A 17,725-nucleotide genomic window follows, 5' to 3' on the forward strand; every position below is an offset into this window, starting at 1 on the left:
ACGCATCAAGCATGGTACAATCAGACCAGATACAGTGTTTCTCTGCACCTGCCTTCCTCACTGGAGAATTATGTCTGTCTGAACGAAACAATTGCTTGTTACCAGAAAAATAAGCATTTGACTGGGCCATACACCCATCCACTCACAGCCATCAGCGGGGCCATCACCTGCCTCTCTGTCTGTATCGACTGACCTTGTACAGTGGGCACAAAAGCAGTAATTTAGCCCCAGTTCGCTCCTATTGTGACATTCAGGCACCTTTGCCTCTCTCTAGTTGCAATGGCTTAATGTAGCATGTGAGAGAGCTGAGCCTCCCCTTGCGTCCCACTGCTCTCCTCCACTCACAGGACAGTAAACACACAAAAAAATCACAACACTTAGCTGCAATTAAAAATTAATAGGGGATGTGCTCTATGTTCCCCAGGGAAGGTTTGGTAATAACCAGCCTTTGTACAAGTTTGTGCCTCAGGTCTTAAAATATTGTGACTATTAGTGGTCGGGGAGCACTTCAGTTTTTATATCATTAAAGCAGAGTAGTAGATAAATATTAAAGTCTTACAGACATTAAGGCAAATCAAGACTTCATATTAAGCAGTATATAATTGTTTCCTCTGTTGGATACAGCTACTTTTTTGTGTCACAATAACTGACGTTCACCACCCATTACAGTTCCACTAAATAAATTTGTGAGTCTGTCTTTATGCCAAAAATTCTTTCTTCCATAAAGCTGACAGCAGAGACAGCGCATTATATAAGAAGTCACTTAACTAAAGTAACAAAATAAAGAATAAGACCTGGTCCAGTGAAAATTTGGAGGCTGTAGTGAACGGCAACGAACCAGCAGTGGACAGCTCTGCACCCCTGCTGCTATGATTTCCCTGCCTGAGGCAATACACCAGAGAAAGTGGGTGTTTCTGAAACCAAGTTTCAGTAGATTTGCAAAGCTAAACCAACTCCTTATGCAGACTATTTTTAATCTGGTAATTTAAAAACCTGGGCAGTAGATGTGCTTCAGAAGTTTTATTAAACCAACTAAACTGGACTTTATTACTAGTACATTTCTTCTTCCTGACTGAGGTGACTACATGATTTATTCTTATTACCTCATATTACTTCTGACTAAATGCCAAGTTATCAGTGACTTAAGGCTTTATGTGGCAGTTAAGGTTTAAAGAATAGAGGTAGTACCTGATTGTGTGCATCTGGACCTTCACAACATTACTCTTAGAGGAAAGACTAATGAGAGACATAGTCTTGGGTAAAAGTAGAGCAGTAAAGAGATGGAGGGTGGAGAACACGGTTGGAGTAGCTGGGCAGCCGCAACAGTAAAGGTGGTGATTTGTCTTTGAGGCTGTGTGGTGTTGGCATTGGCAGCGTCAGCTAAACAAGGCCGTCTCATTTCCTGTTGTCTGCAGGAAGCAGCTGTCTGCTAGCGCTACTGCCGCCACTGCCACTGCTCAGAGCCCCTGGTCATCAATCTCCCCGTTTTAATTGGTCTGCACCACACCGCGACAGGCCAGCACACAAGCATGCACAGATATATCGACGGCAATACGTGCAGAGTGCACGCAGTACACGTGTGGGATCACACTCGTGTACAGAATGCACTGCATGTACTTCTGCTGCCAATACACAGATATACACCTGCTCTCTACCACGTTAAGTATATATGACGTGCACATTTGCGATTTCACTGTGGACATGAATAGAGAGCGCACATCGGAAAAATAGGTCCTTAAAATGCTTCAAAAAGTCTACGGCAATGAAACGCTGAGCTGGGCGAGTTGTTTTGCGCGACGTTCACCTTACAATAGGGTCACAATGTCACTGCCCAAGACAGAAGAAGGTGTGTCAGCTCAGAATTGCAATCGGGATGGTTTTCTTTGACTTTTTGCGGTGTTGTACACCATGACATCCTCCTCCGGGGTCAGACTGTGAGATTCTGAGGCGTCTGAACCAAAACATTTGGTGCAAACCACCTAAACTGTGTGTTTCTCGCCGTGACAACGTGCCAGCGTTGAAAATACAGTTATACCCCCACAACAACACAATCATTGGTCCCTTCCGCTCCTACATACTGGATTTGGCTCCCTGCGACTTTCTGTTCCTCAAAAATTGTACACAAATATTGACGCGCAAGATTCACGTCCATCTTCAAATTGCAAACGCACATGGACCGCTGTTCACAAACACGTGTGTAACTCATGATGTTGATCAAGTGAGGTAACTTGGAATACTCACCATGGCTACAGCTTCTCCCGGCTCTATGCACATTACTGTGCTCTATGAACATCTTGATTGCCCCTCGGAGAGCATCTCTCTGGCTGCTTTATAGACCTTCCCGGGAAACAATGGCAGCTCCCATGATGGTTTTACTATGATACGGGGCTATCAGGTTTACAGCTGTAAGCCTTACTTCCACAGAACACTCTGGTCATAATATTTCATTCTCTAATAAGCTTTGTTGACATTTTGACTTTGGCTCAGGTATAATTAAAGACAATACCAATGGCTCCATTGTAGTCCAGTGTCCTAGTCAGCCAGGACCCACTACATGGCCCAGAAACTAAGCAGTTAAATGTAATTCAGCCGTCACTTATATACAACTGTGTGTTTCCTATTGTGACATTTAGAAACTTTTATTTTTTATTTTTTAAATGGCCTGATTTACAATCAAAAACTCCATGAGCAAGTGGTGCTGGTCAGTAATTCAGTTCTACAAGTCCAGATATGCAACACTTACAGTATGTATGTCACTGGTTTTTAACACACTTTAAAACTACTGTAATATCCAAACATAGATTCTATTTTTGATGGATTTAAAAAAATCTTTAGGACGGCCAAGGACACTCGGGTAGTAATAAAAGCATGATTCTGTTCATGCCGTATACCTGCCTTCAATTTCGTAAGCGATAGCTCACACAAGGTTTTGATGAATGGCAGTCTGTAGCCAAGGTTACATCTAGTAGGGAAGCTTTGCCATGAAAACCGTTTTCATTCAAATGAAAGCAGCTAATCTGTTTTTCTTCTGTGTGTGTTGGGGTCAAGCACAAAATAATAGGAAACAGTCGAGATTAATATATTTCATCTAATGCGATTCATCTAAGGCAGCACGGTGGTGCAGTGGTTAGCATTGTCGCCTCACAGCAAAAAGGTTCCAGGTTCAAATCTGGTCCTAGGCCTTTCTGTGCAGAGTTTGCATGTTCTCCCTGTGCTTGCGTGGGTTCTCTCCGGGTTCTCCGACTTCCTCCCATCATCCAAAAACATGCACCTCAGGTCAGGTTACCTGGCACCACGCTAGTGGCAGCCTGCTGCAGCAGTTCCCCCCCGAGAGCCCTCCCTGCTGTAGCGAGGAAACTTCCCCTCGGGATTAATAAAGTGAAATAAAAAAAAATAATAATCAGCCACAGCGGTCCATATGGAGTCTGTGTACAGTGTGGCTCCACGAGGATGGACCTCTGGTTTAAATTCTCTTAATGCCGCTTTTCCAAGGTTCTGATTATAAAGCCCATTTATACCTGCTGCTGTAAGCATGTGGACACACTCACTCATCTCATTTCCATAATGCATTTGCATCTTTTTGTCTTTTCTTCTCTTACAAAAACACAGGTCCCCCCCCCACGCACGCACGCACACACACACACACACACACACACACACACACACACACACACACACACACACACACACACACACACACTCTAAAAAGCCCCTCAGCGCATGTGATGCAGCGTCGGGGGCAAGAGCAGGGTATGAACGGCAGGGGAGTCTGACAGAGGCGTGGGCAGTGTGTGGGAAGGCTATATGAATTTCACCGGGGATGGATGAAAACACATGCTCACACACTTAATCATTACTCACAGTTTTGTCACATTAACAGCAAAACCCTGTACAGGTTACAGATGGTACACACCTACTGGAATCTTAATTCTTCCTCAAAACCGGTTTGTGATGAAGAAAAAAAGGTGTCAGCCCGTCCTGCAGGCAGAGCTGGCAGAGACAGCTGACACAGTGCCATCCTGTGGTGCTGCTGCTCATTGCGTGCTTGGGAACACTTCACTGAAAAGTACAGTACATATATTTTACAAAGCAACACATCCTGTGGATGAAAAGGTGTTCAGGATCAAACCACGGACATACAGAACGTGATTTGTCTTCATCCATGATTTCATATTTCTAAGTCTTTGATGCAGCTGCTGCAGAGACTCCAAATCCTCTTGAAAAGGTCTTTATAGTCTCAGGTGTGACTTCATTAATGTAAAACCACTGTACAAATAATTAAGCAGTGCGTACTGGAGTGTGTAATGTTCCCACGGAATCAATATGAGTACGAATGTGCAGTTGGACCACAATTAAAAGCTGCCATTCAAGCATTTATTGTGATAAGTTGGAATAAAAGCTGATGACGGTTGTGCCATAAAAACCCACAACGTGTCCCCATCCATTAACATCCTTTTATGAGTTTGAAATCCTGCTCATGTGACTGCAGCAAGTAAGAATAATATAGATAAGTGCTTTCAAGGGTCCTGGATGTGGGGTATTGATGTTCTGTATTGACATGGGACTGTGCATTTTTATGTCAGTCAATGAGTGTGTGTGTTAGTGTGACAAAGACAGGCTGATTTAGTGGCACGGACGCAGGTACACACACACACACGCACACGCACGCACGCACAAACACTCGGCCTCCCTCCTTCTCTCTCACTTGGCAGAGGTTCAGTTTGTCCTTGGTGTGTGACAGGTCTTTACAGAACAAGCCTTCCTCTCTGGGCGGTGAAATCAGAATTCACCGTAGCTGATAGATTCGTGCCTCAGGGGAATTCTGGGAGATTTAAAAATGCTGAGTCCCTAATCGATCTCAGCACACTCTTATTCTTCTGTCTTTCTTAAATCTTTGTCTTTATCCCATTTCTCTTTCGGCATCATTACGCCGCTGCCGCAGATGGAGATAGATGATGGGTTCCCAACCCTTCCCATTTAAAGAAGCATTTGTTACCTTAGGTTTAGTTTCGACTGGTAAATGATTTCGGAGCTGTCCCCGTCTGTTCTCATTTGTTTTATCTATCTGAGAAAATCAAACCATGGCTTTCTCTGAGTAACCAGAGACACATTAGGATACAGCGGGTTCACTCATTAGCCAAATTCTTGTTAGCATAAACACATAATGTCTGTCAGGAATGTTATCTCTTAACGTATACACATAGGGCATGGCATCTACAATTATCCAGCTCCAGACCCTGGGGTCTGACATCTGTTTCCTAATGACAGATAATTACATGCTGTCAAGTGCAATCATCTGCAGTTGCTGCTAAGAAACTGGGTTTGGAGTGCAACTGGTGCAGCTATGTTGGATCCAGAGGAGACAACTCGCCCTGAGCAGAGTGCGGAGATGCAACAGCTCACTGAATCTGAATATGAATCTGAGTACGTAGGCTGAGTGGTTTTGTGTACTTGCATGTTTTTGAAAGTGTGTAAAGATGTTTGTGGGTGGGATCTGTTGCCTTCCGAAGCCACTCTGTAGTCTTCGATTGGAACAAAGTGATTCAATCTACATTTTGTGTTTGCCAGGTCATTATAGTGGTTGTGCCTCTGAGAATCTTCTGGAAGGGATTTCTCAAACATAACCGCAGCAACAGGAGCAATGAAATCACACACTTCCTAATCACCTGTTTAAAAACTCATTTTATGAGGCGCGTTTCATGAATTTGATTGTACCTTTTAACGCCGATAGTGAAGTCAGTCGTTTTTACTGTTTCTCAATCCAAAATGCAGAGAACCGAGCACGTTGTCAACTAGCAATTATTCATTAATTCAATTATCTCCAATTTATTTTCCCGATAATTGAATTAATTTATAGAATATAAAAAATTACATATATTTAAAAAAAACTCAATGGTTTCTTTGGTGAGACCAACAGCCGCAAAACAAACAATATTTATTTTACCATCACATGACACGTCGTAAAAGACTATGACATCGTTAGAATCCAAAACGTTGAAATCAGAATTATATTGCATTTCGACGGGAAAAAAATGCAATTAATCAACTATAAAAGTAGTTTCCAACTAATTTCCGGTCAGCATGTCAATTAACTGACCCACTGCTTCAGCTCTAGTTGAATGGCTCATCACAGTTGCAGTTAGTTATTGAACACAAATTTCAATACAGGAACCATGACAAGTGTTACGTGTATTATTTCATGACACACATTGTTGAGTCTCTTAGGACAGCACGGACAGATTTGTCCTTTTGCTGATTGTTCGAGACTAAATCTACATATATTCAAGCATCCGCCCTGCTCGAGTCTCATTGAACAGTTCGAGGACCAGAGCATTATATATTGTATTTATTGTTGTGCAGCAATCATTACGACAATCAGGAGATCAATTAGCATCACCAGAAGGATTTAAGTCTAATTCCCTTCTTGTAATTAACACCCACTCCATGCTTTGCTGCCTTCCAGTCAGAGTGTAAATGTGTACGTCTGTACGTGTCAGAGACGATAAGCAGATCATTTGAGGTTATAAAGATTTCATGTGCCGTGGCGAGACCTCGCTGCGGTGATGCCTCTCTGTCTCCTCACCGCTTCCGCAGCGTCTCCTTAGCGTCTCCTTAGCGACTCGGCTGACACCTCGGCAGCGTACAGCTGCCGCATGGTGGTTGGAGCGTTTTGTTGTCACCTCGCGATGAAGCCGACATTGTTAACGTCACATCGGGCCAAATTATATCAGCAATGTAAGCTGAAGCAGACAGCTTCACCGAAATCCTTTGAAAGGACTGAAAACATCTTATGAATGGGTGATGGTTTCTCAGGTAAATGGAGGCTCTTTTCTTTAAGAAGACATTTATGGATTTGTCTACCATTAAATTGACTTTTATACAGTGTGGTATTCTCATGGAGTGAGTCAGGCTGTTACCTGTGCAACTGTGCATTCACATTTATTTGAGTAAAATAACAAGGATTGAAGGATATCACCTGCTTATTTAAAGCAATGTTACCTTGCCCTTTAAAATATGTCTGAAATGTGCTTTGACTATTAAATGTTAAGAGACTAGATTTGTTCAAGGGAACAAAACACAGTTTTTTTTCCCCCACTGCCAATGCAGAGGGAATTCAAGCTGCACGAGTTGAGGATCTATCAGACCCGGTCATTTTCTGTTCTCTTTTGCAGTAGCTCGTGACAACCAGGGAATATTTAGACCAATGTAAAGTGAGCTCAGCGGTAGCCTTGAGAGATGAAATGAGGCTAGCTGTCATTCTTCAGTGAGAGGTTAGTCTGTCTGCCCATGTTTCTGCGTAGGAGGTTTGGCTTGGAGTATCTGCAAATGGCCTTCTACAGCCTGCAGTCGAAGTAGTTCTGAGTTTTGAAACAAGTTGATGGCTTTCGAATGAGTATATTTATGCGTGTGTGTTATTTGCCATCATTTGTTATCACCACCATCATCATCATCAGGAGCTGTTATTCTCTCTACAGTATGCCGTGCCATCAGGAAGGCAGACGATTCGAAGATGTAATGATAATCACATGGCAGATATTTTTGTTCAGGATCCATTTGAAAATCACTGCTCTGCTCCTGTTTTATCCATTTTCATTCAAAGAACGGTTTGTTTAATGCCTGTTGTCTCGCTTACTAAACCTACAACTCTTAAAATGTCTGCTGACACGGGCTCTTTGGGCTGTGTAACTATAGTGGGCCCCGGCAGTGCTTTTAGCCCAGTTATCTTGGGTAGACTTCCTTGTATCACCAATGGGCTCGGTATCCTGGAGAAGAGAGGCCTGCGGCTTGTCGCCAGATGGCCGTCTGGATAGACAAAGCCGTTTTACTGCCTCGTCCCTGCTACATTACTCAAACGTTATCACCCCTGCCTACAAAAATCCATCTGTGCTCACACACTAACTTAAAGATCCATCATTTTGACACTTGTATTGAAACAATGACAATAATGACAGCATGCGATGGATCGCAGAACAGCGTGATGCACGTTTAAACTGGCAACTTTTATCCGAAGATCGATTTCTGGAAATGAAGTTGTCAGCAAAAATGGTATTTTTCTTTGTAAAGGAGGAGGTTTTAAATTGTGCTCTCTACATATTTATACTGAGAAGCTCTATATCTGGCCCCCGTTGTTTTGCAAGCTTGACGTTTTTAATGAGGCCACAGAAGAGTTTTTCCTACTTAACTTTCTGTTGTGGTAGACTTTCACTGGGAATCAATGAAGGATTTAGAATAGGTTTAGGTTCCTTGCTCGCCCTGTCTCTCTTTTGCTCAATCTGACACACAAGGATGCACATACTCACCCACACACGCAAGCGCACACACACATGCAAACACACTGCCTCAGCTCTTGCTGACTAATTGGGTTCAGATGCTGAATAGTGCTATCTTCCAGCTTGTGCTCGTTGTGGGTTTTTCTGCATGTGTTTTTATTTGTGCGTGTGCATGCTCGTGTTTGTACGTACATGCAAGCTTAGCTTCAGCTAATCAATCATCCACCTCCATCGACCTGTATTCCTGCATAGACTGCGTGTCCCCGGTAGTCTGCAGTGCTGCAGCCTTCTGGCTCTAACCTCCACTTCACTTCACTCCTGCTTTCTACAAATTGCCACGTCCAATCAAATCCCCATCCAGAGTCATCTTTGCAGCTGCAGGCCTGAATTATGCTCATCTTCTATCCTATCAAGATTCTCCCACAGAAAACATTTTCTCTTTCTTTGTCTCTGTACGTTCGCTATGTCCGTTAAAGGTCCCGTAGGTCAAATAATTCTTTTGTGAGGAGTTTGATTTATTTGTGCATTTATATGTTCGGAACACTTGAGAAGGCACTTACTCTTGCATGGTTTGCCCTGTGGTGTGTGTGAGACAAGGCCAGTGACCAGTGATTCTCTGACAAACGAGGTGTGTGTGCGCCTCCACAAACCCATACATAACTGTCTGACCCTATCTGACCAACCAGACACCAGCTTCGGGGAAAATTCAGAGAGCGTGCGTCCTTATTGGTTGATAATACTAACACTGTAAATAGCTCCGGCATTAGCACTTATTCTACCATATAGAACTACTTTCTTTTTTGTTCTGCCGTACGCATTCACTACTGCACACACATCTGAGAGTTAGCTAGTATAACTAAAGTCTTGCCTTAATGGCTCTGAGCAACTTCACTGGAGCAGTTTAATCTAACTGCCGTGCTCAAAGGCACCTTGAGAGGCGTTTATAGCTTTCCAAAATTAGTTCCCAAGGCAGATCTTACCCCTCCAATTAATGCTGGACTCACTGATGCAAAGTTAGTGTTGCTGGTCCCAATCCTGCATGTCCTTGCTCCTGTGATAACATTTCAAACATTCGGGGTTTTCATTAGCCACCATTCACAGCAGATGCTTGTCTGTTCTAATGTCTTGACTGTCTTTCCCCTCAGATTCATTCAGGAGATAGAGATGAACATGGGGCCAGGCCAAGCCAAGCAGTGCCAGCTTCGAGCTTTCCTCAGTTACTACATTAACGACCTCTTCCTCAACCAGGTTAGTGAAATGACAGATTGATGCCTTTTATACTGTCCGACAAAGTGTCGGTGTACTCGAAGCAATGTTTTAGCGAGACCTTGTAGCTTTCCCAGAAAATGCAATTCTTCACATTAAAAACCTCAGCTATGTCACGGTAAATAAAAGACCATTTTCTATTTCTCATCTGTTATTGAAAGTCACAGTCTGTTCTTGTTGCTTAATAGCTGGAGAAAAAAAAATGCTGTATTGTGACTATAAAAAAAGAAATCCAACAATGCTGTTGTGGTGCTGGTAGTACTGAAAGTCATCTCCTCTAAATGTTTGGATGTACTTCAGAATTCTCAACACTAATTAAACTAAAAAGACAGGGGCACTGCTGGGACCACTGTATTTTTCAATCTTCAAAAATATTGCCTCTATATCTGTCCTAACCCCAGCAACACTTTAATTTCCAAGTGTTTGGTTCCCCATTGGTGGCCACTTCAATGGGTAGAAGGTAGATAGAGCGCTTACCATACCATATACCATATACAATACCAATACCATAAAAAGAGAGAGGATTTCTGCATGTTTTTCATGTTTTGTTTGGCGAGTTTTAAACCGCTTTATAAACTTAGTGTGTACGAATATAATTGTAATCCTGCCTCATGCAAATATTTGTCCCTAAAGTTTTGTCATGATTTATTTCTCCTTGGAATTTGCTTATGCAATTTGTTTTTTTCAAGCAACCATCTGGAACCGAGCAGCGTTTTTACATGAAATATAGGAGACCATTTTGAAATACAGTGACGGGTGGGAATATGGTCACCTCCAGTCAAATCAAAACTAACAGTCGAGTTATTTTTTTGAGAGAAAGATGGATTACTGTAGCATGGAGTTGTGTGCCACTTTTATAATACTTTAACTCTTGGTTGGTTCACTGAACCGTTAGGTGCGGGCAGAAATCAATAAGGAAATCGAAGTTGTGAGCAAGGGAGCTGACCCTTTGAAGATCCTCGCCAGTGCAGATACCATGAAGATTCTGGGTGTCCAGAGACCCCTGCTGCAGGTGAGGAACATCCAACATATTCAAAACACACATACTTACATGGAGAGAACAAATGGTATTTAAAAAATCTGTACAATTTAAGGCCATTCAGTTCAACATCACAAATTATGGCCTCAGAATTGACCATAAAACAACCGACTTAACAACACGTCACTTTTGAATTGGACATTAATTATAAAGTCTTTAATGATGTAGTGTCCTTCAGTTATATATTTACATGCTTTTACCCGTCTCCTTTATCTGAATACAGCAGTTCAAACTTTAAACTCTGCATTTGAACAGTCTATGACTTTTTGGTGATGCGAGTTCACACACACACACACACACACACACACACACACACACACACACACACACACACACACACACACACACACACACACACACACACACACACACACACACACACACACACCGAGTTTGTGTGTTACAACTATTCATGTGAGGAGTTAGAGAGGTTTAAAAAAAAACAACAAAAAAAACACAATACATGTTCGTTTGACACAGTTTCCCTCGTTTACCCCTGTTCAATGGAGGACAGCTCTGTTGAGTACACTCACCTCGCAGTTCTTTGTGATCTCTGTTGGTTCAGGGGCAGACACACACACACACACACACACACACACACACACACACACACACACACACACACACACACACACACACACACACACACACACACACACACACACACACACACACACACACAAACACGCTCGCACACACGCAACACACACTCCCGACCCTCACGGTTTCTCTCTCAGATCATTATGTCCACCCTGCCACCTGTCTCACAGGATCATAATTGCAGCTGAAATAGTGCTTGATCTTATTTGAATTTCTAGCTGGTCACAGTGTATGACACACACACACACACACACACACACACACACACACACACACACACACACACACACACACACACACACACACACACACACACACACACACACACACACACACACACACACACACACACCATAGCAGTGTCACTGCATGGTCACTCGAGCAGACAAGGAATATATTTTTACCTTGCTTTTACCTATTTCAATTTTCTGTATGTGTCTACAGGTGAAACAAACAGCTCACTCAAATCACGCAAGGAAACTTGTCCCTCCGCTCTTCTAGTGGTATCTTGTCATGGAGATTTAGTTTCAGATACTCCAAATCAAATGTGAAATTTTTTGTCCAGAGAAATAAAAACTGTTCATTTTAACTAAGAACTAGAAAACAAAAATGAAATAAACTGATATTGACTTCCTTATTGACGGCACCACATTTTAATCACAGGCTCGTTTTTGGCAGTCTTTTTTATTCAAAACAGGCTCATGGCAGGTTGAGGATTACAAATGTGCCAAAGTTAAAATCCAGACAGTTGGGATGATTTGTCTCAGCTGTCAGATTCTGTCCATGTTTGGTGGAGTATGGCTCTCTATGTCTACAGTATTGTAAAAGTGTATGTTTTGTATGCACACAATTTTTACATATCTGTGTGTGTGTGTGTGTTTATTTGTCTGTGCAGTTGCCAGGGAAGACAGTGCTGTGGGTGTTTGTGTTGCAGACCTTGATTATGTGTTTGTCAGTGTATCTCTGTGTATGTGTGTGTGTGTGTGTGTGTGTGTGTGTGTGTGTGTGTGTGTGTGTGTGTGTGTGTGTGTGTGTGTGTGTGTGTGTGCGCGCGCGTGTGTGTGTGTGCGCGTGTGTGTGTGTTTTGCTTTCTGTTTGTTTCTGTCAGAGCTTTCCTGTCTGTGGGCTTGGTTCTCTCACTGGGAGGGAACAGCAGTGGCAGTTCATTACAGAGAGAGAGGCCGTGGGCGTTCGGAGTTCAGCAGGGTTTGTTTACGGCTCGGGCCCCTCCTTGACGAGGAGTTCAGCATCTTGCTAATTATGCTGCTGTGGCTAATGAGCCTTTATGCTGATAGTGGAGAGTGCACTAAAACACTCCTTTTGTTTGGGCTTTTTGCCTTTTTTAATTGGGCTGAATAAAAGAGCCTTGCATGCTTCTCCTATTGCCATTCACATTCAAGGGTCAGGGTGGCATTTGTGTGCTTACGGCACTTTTTCTGTGTGCATGTTTGCAGCTATGTGAATTGGTTTTGGCACCTGTGTGTGTGCGGTTGCGTTTTTCATCTCCAATTTGAGAGCCATCCCACTGTTTTCTTTGATTGCCTTCATCCACAGTGTCTCTGTCTCTTCCTCGGTGCAGAGTCTTTATTCACTTAGTTGCCGTGAGAGCTTTTGATTGAGCGGTTTGACACTACATATCCAGAAAGTATAGGTTTTTGAACTCGTGTCAGGAGCTCCTAACCGGTCAGGTGATGTTTCTATCCAGCTCTGTGACTGCGGTAGATAATTAAAGATTAAAAAGGTGTGTGTGCATGTGTCTTTGTGTCTTTATATCCAGCACTGCATGTGCCCCTTTAAGTCCCACGATACTTTCCGTGCCAGGTGTTATCAGAGAGAGACACACACACACTGCGGCATCACAACCAGCATGGTTGACGGGAGAGCTCAATATTGCTACACCACATTAAACACTCTCTCTCGTGCACCTTGGCTGCAGCCACATATGGGAAACCATAGGGGAGCACGTTTCATAGACACATCTGCTCTCTGCAGCCACTGAAGCACACATTAATGTGTGTAACAGTTTGAATTGAAGGAAGATGGTAGCATTTGGGGTTTGCTATGTTCTGGAAGGGAGTTGGGGAGTTTCGAGCCAAACAGAGATGTATCAGCACACATGCATATGCCAGTGGACGCTTTACTAAGAGTCGTGCATTCACAATAAGGCGACACTGCTTTTTTTCATATATCAACACAGGATGTATTTTTTTTTTATTATCCCTCTGCTATACAATATGGGATAAGGTTACTAACCCTGGTCAATTTTTGCTCCCCTCTTGCATCATGGCCAGAATATTTATGAACATATTTCCATAAGATTAACTCCTGGAGTGCACCCATGTTATTAAATACATTTATGTCGTATGAATTATTTGACCCTTTGTCAGTGATATCTCTGCAGCCTGAAATGGACAGAGTGACTTTGTGGAAACACTGCACAAGAGTCAAGGTGAATGTCACGCCTTATGTTTGCTTGAGCAGCCTATATTAAGCAATACTCATGCAGTCTGGGCTCGGGCTAATAAGTAATAATGATATGGGCAATGATTTCCCTATCGCGAGGCACCAGTGATGTCAAATACTGCTTTTATATATATCATGTACATATATTCTATAATAATGATATGATTATGAGCCTGACACTGGCTATATATTGTCCACTAGGAGCACGAGATAAGGACCGGCTGGGGCAGTATATAGTTCAGTGGGAAAGGTTAATGTCCATCCATGTGTCTGTGACAGCACAGCCTGGACTGATAAGTCCCCAGTGGGGCAAGAAGAAGGTAGCCAAGCTAACAGACAGCAAACATCTATCTGTTAATCCTTTTCTGTCGGTCTTTCTTGCTCAATTGATCTTTTTGTTGCTCTCCACCCTTTCATCTATTGTCACCACAGTTATTCCCATTTTATTATTGTTGTTCTTTCCTTTCTTTGTCACGCGCGCTAAACTCCCAACAGCATAGTCACACACAAACATGCACGCTGCTAGCCTTAGCGGTGTGATGCTATCTGTCCAGCTTTGTGTTGCCACTGATTGATTAATTTAATTAAAGTTAGATGGAGGGAAAGGAGTGTGGGGAGAGAGGGAGAGATGGGGGATAGAACAGAAGAATAGAGCAGGATAGGGAGGGTATGGTCACTCTGCTGGATAGCTCTGGAGATTGGCTCCATTAATCTTGGTGGAACCACCCTCCAGTGTCCCCTTTCCACGCTCACGTTGTGACACACTAACATACAAGCATACACACAATGTGCGCATGCAGCCATACACGAGTGCAATGAGACAAATTGACCGAAACAGCGAGCAGGTGACGACGTTTCTCCGGCCCCGAAGACGGCGGCGTCGAGCCACCTGGACGCCCGCTCATACGCCGTCTCCAAAGAGAGCCTGCAAGCGCTGATCAATTGTTTGTGTGCTGCTTGTTTACTTCATCAGCCAAGACCACATCAGAGCCATAATTACAACACACACTGGCCACTATCTTTCCTGTTAAGTGTCATTCAGCTTTGTCCCCAGTGTCTCCACACAATAGCCGCTAACTAGTCCTTTTGTGTGTGCATATTATTATAGTAATTGTGCATTTGTTATTCATACGTGCTTGTAATTGCCTGCTTTTTGGGGGGGATGTTTGTATGCAAACATAAGTTGTTCCAGAACCAGATGAAAACTGATTTCATTCACCCCCCATCAGCTGCCAGAACACTCACTGTACTGCAGATATGTTCGGCTGCCAATGGCCTGCTAATGATGTTGACCTTTTAAATTTCATATTCACATGTAGCTTTGTGAGAGAGGAGGGAGGAAACAACCATGCACACATGCACGTGTTAATTGTGCATGGACCCACACACCCACCTCCAGGAACTGTAATGACACTGACCTTTTTATTTGTGATGATGTGTGTAGGCAATGTTTATTTGTGTGTGTGGTTTTTTTTGTGGTTTTTTTGGGGAGGGGGCGGGTGGGGGGGGGGGGGCGCTGATCGCTTCTTCTTGATTGGCTCCCTGCTGCCCTACACACAGATTCACACAGTGGAGATGGTGGTGGTGATGCTCTTTATTAAGGAGACTCTCGTCTCAGAGTTCCCATCAACAGACCCGGCAATCACAACACAATACACCTGTTAGTCGCATCGGCCTCGCCCTGTGATTGGGACACAAGTGGGAGTGGAAGGAAGGAGAAGAGAGGGTGTTGAGGTGGTCGATGCGCACACACACACGCACGCACGCACACACACACACACACACACACACACACACACACACACACACACACACACACACACACACACACACACACACACACACACACACACACACACACACACACACACACACACACACACACACACACACACACACACGTGAACACAAGATAAACACACACCCACACATGCTGCCTCCACACACTGAGAAATGAACACCACTAATATTACCAAGAAACACGACCGATATTTATTAGTGAAAGGATTCTCAGGACAAACTGCACAACATTCGCTTTAATTCTGCTGAAACAGGCCTGTTCACAGTGAAAGAAATAATATAAATGCTTTCCCATTTAGTTCAAATGTTTTCTGGAGCCCTCCACTGCCACATCTGTCATGAAATGGATTGTGCCTAAGCATCCAGTTGACAATTTTACAGCTGTTAAGAATTATCAAGCAGTGAGGCACCTCAATGTAAAGTACCTCTCTCACTCGCAGCAGTTCTGGCTGCACTTGAAATGAGTCCCTTCAATCTCCTTCTCCTCCTCTGCTAAGACAGACAAAGTTGTAATCACTAGGACAACACGGCGTTGTCCTGAGATTATTGGATTTTATGTTCTCATCTGGGTAGTAGTGCCTTTAAAACATATTTATTATTTAATTATTGTAGACTACTTTTTTTTTTCTTCTACTAAATGGGTTTAAATCCTGATAAATTCTATGACAATTTTTTTGATTTTCACTCACCTCGAAGCCTTATTTCTGTTCTGCCTCCTTCCGTACCGCTCAAGGTGTAACACTCCCCAACGCCCACCTTTGCCTGGTTATCTCACACCAAACACATGTACTCCTGAGGCTCACACCCAGCTGCCCCGGGCCTCCAACCTGCCTCCGCCATGGAGATGTTCCCCTTTTATACAAATGTGACACAGCTACGCTTTGTTTGTAGTTTATATATATATATATATATTTGATATTTATATCAACATAATAGCTATATATTATAAAGTGTGTGTGTATGTGTGTGTGTATGTGTGTGCGTGCGTGCATGCATGGTCTCTGTGTCTAGTAAAAGAGACAGCATTTAAATGAGCAAAGAAAACAGACTGAGCAGCTACAGCCAGAGGGAGTACAGGTTCACACCATACAGTGTTACCACAGGCAGAGCCTCGGCGTGTAACAAGACATAATCTTTGCCTTTGGAGTGAGTCAGTCAGAGAGAGAGAGAAGTTGAAATGACAGCTCTACCACAAACATGCCTTTTGGCTTGAAGGAAAAAAGGTTTTTGGCTGTGGGTCCCCGATAAAAGTTCCTGCTTGAATAATTTTTAAAAGCAAGTTTACTGCTCTGAATTTGCAAATCTTTACGTTGCTGTGAGCACACACAATGCTTTGCGTGTCAGCATGTGTGTGTGTGTGTGTGTGTGTGTGTGTGTGTGTGTGTGTGTGTGTGTGTGTCAGTGGCTCCATATGGGCCTAATGAAGCACAGAAAGGAACATGCACAATCCACAGAATGCCTTAAATTATATTATCATTTGTCTTTCACTCTCACGTCCAAACTTGTATTGACTCACACAAACCACAGACGGCTCAAATCCAGTTCCTGTGATACACAACTCGCTGACAATTATTAGTAGATAATGATCAAAGATGATCAGGACATTCAGTCCTCTCATTTCCTTTAGAAGCTCAATAATACAAAGCCAGATGTAGAAAAAAAACAACAAAAGGGTTATGAGATGATTATTCAAATGGATTTTTAGGTCACTACAGGGACTTAAAAAGCAAATCTGAACTCCTGGGTAATTAGCATATGCAGAAGCTCCACACATCATCCTGCATTTTCTGTTTGTGCGTGGGTGTGAAACGGGTGTGTGGAGTATAGAAGCCCATCTGTAATCGTTCAAGTGTGATATTGCTCCTCGTCTCTCAATTAGAACCCTTGCAGAGCTTAATGTAGTGTTGGTGTTACAGAAGGGATGAGGGTGGAGGTGAAAGGAAATATGTTTTTCTTTTAATAACTCAGTTTTGTCCATCCAGAATAGCTTTATTTTACAGTAGAATGTTGATCATGCTGTACTGTGACCATCAAAGCTGATTCCACAAATAGATTGTTTCTTCCTTTTCATTCTTTTACTTCCCCAAGCCCCAAATTGAACATTTAATGTTTTCCAGCCACAATGAAATATAGGATGTACTTTGCATGCCTTTGTATACCTGGATTTTATCCAAAAACAGAGGATGATGATGGTGATGATGATAATGATGACAGGCCTATTTTGCCAATGGCTTTGTGGTTCTACAATTGAAGCATTTTGTTCAATGAGTGAAACATTTCAACATAC

General features: G+C 43.0%; 1 protein-coding gene across 1 annotated transcript in view; it reads left to right on the forward strand.

Moving 5' to 3' along the window:
* exoc4 (exocyst complex component 4) overlaps window positions 1–17,725 on the forward strand; it is a 117,437-nt gene that overhangs the window by 60,840 nt on the left and 38,872 nt on the right. Inside the window, exons 12-13 of the mRNA XM_069700338.1 lie at window positions 9,416–9,518; window positions 10,432–10,548. Coding sequence (XP_069556439.1) covers window positions 9,416–9,518; window positions 10,432–10,548 — 220 coding nt within the window. The remainder of the gene's footprint in view (window positions 1–9,415; window positions 9,519–10,431; window positions 10,549–17,725) is intronic.

Source organism: Brachyistius frenatus, unplaced genomic scaffold (assembly GCF_029030835.1).
Source record: "Brachyistius frenatus isolate BFR_SWC_R1_liver_20210118 unplaced genomic scaffold, ASM2903083v1 Contig_33, whole genome shotgun sequence".
Taxonomy (NCBI): Eukaryota; Metazoa; Chordata; class Actinopteri; family Embiotocidae; genus Brachyistius; species Brachyistius frenatus.